General features: G+C 43.0%; 1 protein-coding gene across 1 annotated transcript in view; it reads right to left on the bottom strand.

The window, feature by feature from the left end:
• The window catches only part of pgghg (protein-glucosylgalactosylhydroxylysine glucosidase), an 11,085-nt gene extending 5,202 nt beyond the window's left edge, over positions 1-5,883 (bottom strand). The window contains exons 1-5 of the mRNA XM_010783659.1: positions 5,593-5,883; positions 4,765-5,093; positions 2,771-2,981; positions 2,254-2,689; positions 2,052-2,171 (exon numbers count right to left, since the gene is read on the bottom strand). Coding sequence (XP_010781961.1) covers positions 2,052-2,171; positions 2,254-2,689; positions 2,771-2,981; positions 4,765-5,014 — 1,017 coding nt within the window. The 5' untranslated portion in view covers positions 5,015-5,093; positions 5,593-5,883. The remainder of the gene's footprint in view (positions 1-2,051; positions 2,172-2,253; positions 2,690-2,770; positions 2,982-4,764; positions 5,094-5,592) is intronic.
• Positions 5,884-7,989: the final 2,106 nt, after the last annotated feature.

Genomic DNA, 7,989 nt, shown 5'->3' with positions numbered 1-7,989 from the left:
TTCCGGGTCATTTCACTCGGTTAGGAAGGTTCCTAAGCTAAATGGACTATTCGAACGCAACCAAGGTCTCATTTTCAAGAGAAACCTGTTCAGGTGTAACACTACCACACAAAGTTACAGACAGACAGGACACTAAAATACAACATCGTAAAAAAAGTAGTCATTGAAATCCATATACAGTCAGATATAGCAGGTGCAAATGGGTATCAAAGTGTTCAGCTTAAGTTCCTACTGAAGTGTGTTCCAGGTCGAGGGGGCAGAGTATGATATGGCTTTTTTCCCAAGCACCGTGCGTACTGAGGGGACGGACAGAGTGATGTCATTTTGAGATTGTAGTCTATAGCTGTACTGTTTGTGTGATATGTAAGTGGATATGTAGAGGGGCAGCAGTCCAAGGATAGCGGTATAGATGAGTTTGTACCAGTGCAGTGATCTGCGCATTGATAATGATGTTCAGTTGACTAAAGCGTACAGCGTGCAATGGTGTGTGAGGGGTTTACAGTTGGTTATGAACCTCAGAGCCCCATGGTAAACAGCGTCCAGCCGATGAAGGGAGTGAGCTGAGGCGTTCATGTACACAACATCCCCCGTAGTCCATGTGGCAGCTACAAGCCGTTTCCTCGCACTTGTGGAGAAGCAGGCCTTATTTCTAAAAAATAATCCCAGTTTTAATTTCAATTTCCTTAAGAGATTGTCAATATGTGGTTTGAACTTCGAAGCAGAGATTTTCATCTATAGTGATGCCTAAGTATCTGTAGGTGTTAACAGCTTCAATGGGGTTATGCTGTGCAGACATGATGCAGGGAAGAACAGTTGGTAACTTTTTCTTATTGGAAAACAACATGACTTTTGTCTTATCTGAATTTAACACTAACGTAAGGTGGAAGAGATGTGACTGAAAAGTGTCAAAAGCAGACTGCAGACGTTCAAATGCAAGGGCAACAGTGCTAGCACAACAGTACACAACAGTATCATCTGCATATAGATGTACAGAGGCATCAATACTTTGACCAACATCATTTATATAAATAGTAAAAAGGGTTGGTCCCAAGACCGAACCTTGAGGAACGCCTCTGGGCACATTAAGAAAGCTTGAGGAGAGACCGCTGAATTGTACACATTGCTTGCGATTTTAAAGATAGTTTGCAAACCAATCAACAGCTTGGTCAGACAGGCCTATATGGGATAACTTCTGGCATAGAATGCCTTGGTCCACAGTATCAAATGCCTTGGATAAGTCTATAAAAAGGGCAGCACAGTAGCTATTTGCGTCCAAGCCTTCAACAATGTCATTCACTACTTTCAAAGCAGCCGTTACTGTACTGTGCTGCTTCCTAAAGCCTGACTGGTGAGGAGATAGAATGTTGCTCAAGCTTAAATATTCTTTGATTTGATCATTCACCAGCCTTTCAAGTACTTTAGCTAAAATAGAGAGCTTGGAAATTGGTCTGTAATTATTCATCACCATGGGATCACCACCTTTCAATAAGGGGAGAACATTTGCAGTTTTCCAAACATCTGGAATGACTTGTTATAGAAAGATTAAAAACATGACAAAGTGGTTTGGCTATAATATCTGCAGCTAGCCGTAAGAAATAAGGGGGGAGATCGTCCGGACCTGTTGATTTTTTGGGGTCTAGGCCCTTTAGAGTCTTACAAACCTCCCCAACATTGAAGGGGTTGAAGGAGGCATGTAAATGGTCTGCAAACTGTCACTTTTTGGTTTGACTTGGAATAACATAAAACTATAGCCTACATATTTTGAGGTAATATGCTCAAATATGGTAAGAAATATATATGTATTTCTTTGTGAGTTTTTGAGAACAATGACTGACAGCACATTTAGATGTTGTTGTAAGTATTATATTTGTCTTCTTTGATATCAACCCTTGTTAGAAGAAACATTTGTTTGTGTAAGAAGAAACATAGTAACACATGTAAACTAAAAATGACAAAAGATATCCGTGGGTTCAGAGATGTTCGAGCGCTGACCCAGATGCATTCAAAGACACTAGGGGAGCGAACAAAGTGTGGGAAAGTTGCTATTTTACCTTGAAGCCCTGCTTTTGGGCGTTGTCTCTTGCACCTTCCACAGTCCCCACCCTGTACTCCAGCACAGATCGGGCTAGCTTGGGGTAGAAGAGGGCTATGCCAGGATACATCCAAATGTCCTGTCACAGGAAGTTAGGGTTTTTGTGTAATACAAACAATAAGCAAATACTAAAACTAGTCCTAAACAGCCACTAGCCTTACCTGGTCCCAGAAAATGTGTCCCCAGTAGTCCTGACCATCCCCTCCATTAGACAGCCCGCCGGGACTGACTCCCCCAAAGGAGCTGGAGGTGTCGTTGATGGAGGGGAAAGCACTGAGGAGGTAAAACATGCTGCCAATCAGAGCCTTGCAGAGGCTGTCTGACCCCGTCACCTCCACCGTGCTCTGCAGCCACAGCTCTTTCCAGGCCTTCTCGTGAGACAGACGCAGGTTACCAGTCGCCATCAGATCCAGGCTCTCATCGTATTTGGCCTCGGCAGACTCTAAACTGTTGGCCACAACCAGGACGAAGCCCCATCGACCCTGGCTCTGGTCTGCATTCAGCATCAGGGTGGGGGGGATGGGGGTCCATATAAGGTGCACTGCTGGGCAGGAACCTCCTGGGTACTCAGCTGTGGACACCTTTCCATTGATGTAACTAAGGGAAAGAGGAATGTAGACTATTTAAGATATCAGACTTGTAACATATAGTCAGAAATGTACATGGTTTATACCTCACCTTCCTCCTTTGTAATCAGGACCAGACTCGAAAACGATGTCTTTGCTCTGAGGTGTGAATGAACCGACCAGATTGACAGTGATCGGCTCCTCTGAAGTCACCTGGCGCACCATCAGGACCTCCATCACCATCATGTTGGGGTAATGTCTGTGGGAGTACAGAGACTGTGTCACCGATACACTTGCCGAGCTCAGAGTGTGGGTAAAAATGCCTGCAGGAGAAGACGAGACAATTAGCAGCGATAATTTTTTTACAGATTCCCACAAACAGACATTCACTGCAGAAACAGAGATGGTACCAAGTCATTGTCTTCAAGTCACAAGTCTTTGCAATTAAATCCCAGATCAAGTCCTAAAGGTTGAGTTTCGAGTTTTAGTCATAATGCGTTCTTGACCAATTTTGACCTGCATGTGTTAAATACTATAACTGTGTTTTCTTCATCACCATAGTCTTTGTAAAAACAAAATAACATTTGGTAATGTATTCTCCCAATGGCTCTCATTAATGTAACTTCAGTTCTTCATGGTTTTCTCCTATAATTTGCTAGCATGTTATGTGGAGCCCACAGCTGCCCTTAGACGCACTGAACAGCTGTTTGTGTGCTTCGGGGGCGGGCTGACCGGGGAAGCCCTGTCCAAGAAACGCCTGGCAGGCTGGCTCTGCGAGTGCATTGCACATGCCTACGGATGGGGAGAACCTTCCCCACGGGGGTCCGTGCACACTCTACACGGGCTGTGGCTGGCCTTTTCTCAATGTCGAGTAAACCTGCTGCAGAGCCACTATTTCAAGTATACTACGTCCTCAAGTGGCGCCGAAGGACTGTTTAAATAGTATACTCGATGACGTAGTATACTTGAAATAGTGGCTCTGCAGCAGGTTTACTCGACATTGAGAAACGGCCGCTGTGTCAACAGCCTAATTTAACAGCGTGAGTGTGGAGGACATATGCAAGGCGGCATCTTGGTCAACGCCAGGCCCCATCATAAAGTTTTATCTCTTGGACATGTCTGGCTCCTTTTCATCGTCTGTGCTTGCTGGGGCAACACAGGACTGGTGAGGAGGGGGGGGGGGGCTGTGGGTCAGTGGGCATCCGACCCCCTCCCCGGGCGTAATGCGCTTACATTTCCCCGGGACCCCGGTCCCGGGGGACGTGGCTCGCACTGGGCCCATAGGGGCTGGAGGACTCTTTCCCCCTGCTTTAGGGCAGGAGGGGGGAGCCCTCCACGTCATAGTCCATACACGCTTTTCACGAGGTAAGCGTGTCTGAGTGTTGGACATGGGGCACTTGTGCTCTCCCCGTGCTCCTTAGGGACTCGGGGGAGTTGGTGCATAGTGAGCCCATACAGGGCTGAGGACTCTCTCCGTCCGCCTATGGGCGGGGGGGGGGTGAGAGCACTCAGCGCTGTTCTCCGAGCACACTTTCGCGAGGTAAGCGCGTCAGAGTGTGCTCTGTCAGCCGCAGCCCCGAAATCTCCACGGTTACGACCGAGGGAGAGGTGAGTGAGGCGCAGCGGTTGCTAACCAGAAAGCCGGTCAGGGACAGTGAGATGGAACAGTGTTGTTGTTGGACGACAGCGAGTGTATACATCGGGGCTGTGAGAGATACAACGAGGGGTTACGTATGGTAACCCTTGTTATATAAGCCCTGTCTGTCCTATGCTGGTTGCTGAAGAGAAGTGTATGATGACAGTCAGGAGGCGAGGCCTCCTTTTATGCGGTGAGATGCCCGCACATTCAGGTAGGGCCGCCCTGGGGCCGGCTACGTCTATAGAAGTCTCAGTGGATGAATGCTCGCATGATATGATCAAGGGGAGTGGGTTAAATTGGGAGAAGCTAAAAACGGTTCAAGTCAAAAGGCTCAAGCCAAGTGACTGGTGCTGAAGTCCATGTGGAGCTGCATTTTTATTTTATTCTGTCGAGTTGAGTCTAAAGTCATCAAATGTAACTTGAGTCTATTTGAAGTCATGTGACCCCCCCCCCCCTGCAGACTCTACCTGTGTGTGTGTTCATGCTGTATGTGTTCTGGCCTGGTTCTTGTGACTCGACCCTCACGGCGAGGGGACAGGGGATGTCTGCTCTGTGACATCGTCCCCCCTCCCCGTTATACATGCCACCCATGTGCATGATGTTGTTGTACACCCTCCATCCCAGCAGCCCATTGGCCAGAGGAGGGAGGAAGCGGCGGTCGCTGGGTAGAGTGTCGGTGGAGAAGATGTAGGGGTCTTCGACTTCCTCAAAGGACATGGCGACGAGATGGTCCTTACTTTGTAGTCAGGGATAGTTGGGAGGGTCACAGCTCTTCAACAGTGAACAATGATTTCACCTATGGTAGAAAACATTTATTTGTTTACATCAGTTCTCTTTTTGCAAAATTATACATATATATATATTAAATGTGATTATAATAGTTAAATGTCTGTACAATATAACTGGATTACACAAAAATATCTCCAGTTGCATGATGATGAGACATTTGAAAATTGCTGGAAACTTTTAGTGGAACCAAACACACAGTTTTCACAGGTTACTGCCAGTAAAGTCTATTTGTAGATTGTGTACTTTGTCACTTTTGTGTCACAAGGCATGTGTCATCCAAAGACATCATAAAACAAATAGAAGATCAGAAAGATTTCAAATGATCCTAGGACACAAAGTACTCAGTTATTGAACATATCTAAAAGTATTAATTACTAAGACATTCATATGCAAAAAATAAACATCCAATCTATGAAATCAAGCTAAGCCACTCTTTAAAAGTTAGCAGAGTTGGAGTCAACAGTCTGCATAAACATCCTGCATAATTTCTTTCTGCGCACTCTTACCAGACTAGTACAGTGTTTCACTCTCGCGTGAAAAGGCAGACGCATCTGTTTCTGCAAGAAAAAAGGAATGCTGGTGAAAAAAACAAAGTGAAGAAAAAACCAGCAGGAGATCCAAAGCGCTTGTTCTGTAAAGTTAAACCTACATAAAACAGCTTATGTGCTGTACTTCATACTATAATTCACGCCTAATAAAAGCGAGAAACTCAAATGTTTTTGAGAAAGATGGTCCAAGTTTGTAGTGTCGAGTATCCTAACTGTAGGAAGAGGCCATAAAGCCCTCTGTGCTGCAAATAAAACCTGGACTGGATTATGGATCTGATGGAAAACACGGCATGGATTCAATGTGGAGGATGAGGCAGAGTGTGTGTGATCCAGCTGTGCAGTTTACACTGGATCCATTGAATAAATCCCCAGTGTTGGAGGAGGAGGAAGTACTCAGATCCTTCTCAAGTGAAAGTACAAATACTATGGTCTTAAATACTAAGATGCTCTAATAGTAGTTAAAGTAATGTTTTCAAAATGTTACTTACAGTACAGTACAGTAGCCTAGTATTAGCATTCAAATATATAAATCACAAAAAGCACTCATTCTGTACAACGTCCCATTTCAGAATAATATAGATTACAGAAGTATTATCAACTGATTGTACTTCAAGTATCAAAAGTAAAAGTAAATGTTGCAGAATATATGTTTTTACAGTATTATATTATTATGTTTGTAATATTTTATTTGACTATTAGACAATATGGAGCAGTTTAGATAATTGAAATACTGTGCAGATTAGTATTACAGTACTGCATTATATACCATAAAAGCATATATGTGTTTATGTACAATTAACTGTGAGTGTTCAAATAAATCTAGTGGAGTAAAAAGTCTGGTATAAGTATAAAATAGCATTCAATGGAAATACTCAAGTAAAGTACAAATATGTCAAAATAGTACTTGAGTACAATACTTGAGCAAATGTAGTTACTTTCCACCACTGGTAATCACCACTTAATAAACAGGCTCATTAGATTTCAATTAAACCTCAAGTGCACGTATCACTCTGTGTATGAATTAAACTAAAAGGTCTAAACAGAGTAAATAATAAACTTTAGTTCCAGGTGTACAGTGTTAGTCTTAGTTAAGGCTGTAATGGCTGCCACCTTATTCGTACATATTCACAATTAAAACACCATGCAGGGCCGCTTGGCTGAGGCTGTAAAAATACTCTGCAGGTCACATTGAGTGTGTTTACATTTCTATCCTATCTCTTCCAAGAACACCACGTCACTCTCTTCTAACTAAATCATGTCACATCCACTCTGCTCACCAGGCTCTATAAACTCCCTTTTTACCTTTTTTGCTGTTATCTCTTATTTTACTCCAGTCCCAACAAGCCTCATGATAATTTGGGACAATTTGGAATCTTGTTCAGAGTTTAAATAACTTAAATCTGGTTTTGCTTTTACCTTGTTTTATCTTAAGTGCTGTACAAATAAATATTATTAATGATCTATTTTTATCTCTATCATTGGGGTTGCAGGCAGTGCTGCCCCTCTCCATATGGGGGCATTTGGTGGAAGTTATTTACGCAGCCCCACAACCACCAAAACAAGAGTTAAAACGTGTTTTTTCTTCAACATAGTTCATTTAGAGGTCAAGTTGCCGACCATAGAATGCAACATCCGGAGTTTTCATCCAGCTGGGGGCCTTTTCTGCATGTTATGTCTCTCTTTCCCCTCATTTCCTGTCATTTCTCTGCTTTAGCTATCAAATAAAGGCAAAACATGTCAAAGTAATACTTTAAAAAACAGGATAAAAGCCAAGTTAACACTTTAAGAGATGTGGGGCCCAAGTTAACCTGCCAAGGCCCCTAACGGACACACTAACAACACATTTTGAAGAGAGCCCCACAAGCAACCATTATTTCTTGATGAAAACTACAGGTTTCAGAGTCAGTTTGTCTGTAATATTCAAATACAAATTTGCGACACTCAACCAAGATTACTCATGGAGGTAAATGGGTAAACGCGTCCTTTATAGCCTGTGTTTTTTTAATTCCACATGTTTTAAGCAAATAATGTAAAGATATTTTAAAAAAGTGACTCATACACATCACAATTATTACTTAAATTAAGACCATTTATTTTTCGTATTGAAGTTTTCTGAAATTTAAAATAAAAATGTTTAAAGGTAGTGGTATAAGGTGTAGTAAGTGTATTCCTGCTTATTTTTTGTATAGAAATTGTTAAATAAAAGACTAAATGTCAAAAATGCTAAAGGAAGAAACTAACAAACAATATACATCTCCTTTCAGCCTTAGCTCACCCTCAGCACTGCATGAGTTGCACCACTTGGTGGCGCTGAGGAGCTGTTTGTGTGGCATCTGGCATCGTGCCGGGGGTCAG

Source organism: Notothenia coriiceps, unplaced genomic scaffold (genome assembly GCF_000735185.1).
Source record: "Notothenia coriiceps isolate Sejong01 unplaced genomic scaffold, NC01 NC01_scaffold00025515, whole genome shotgun sequence".
Taxonomy (NCBI): domain Eukaryota; kingdom Metazoa; phylum Chordata; class Actinopteri; order Perciformes; family Nototheniidae; genus Notothenia; species Notothenia coriiceps.
Note: the sequence above shows the minus strand (reverse complement) of the source record. Positions and strands in the feature narration are given on the sequence as shown.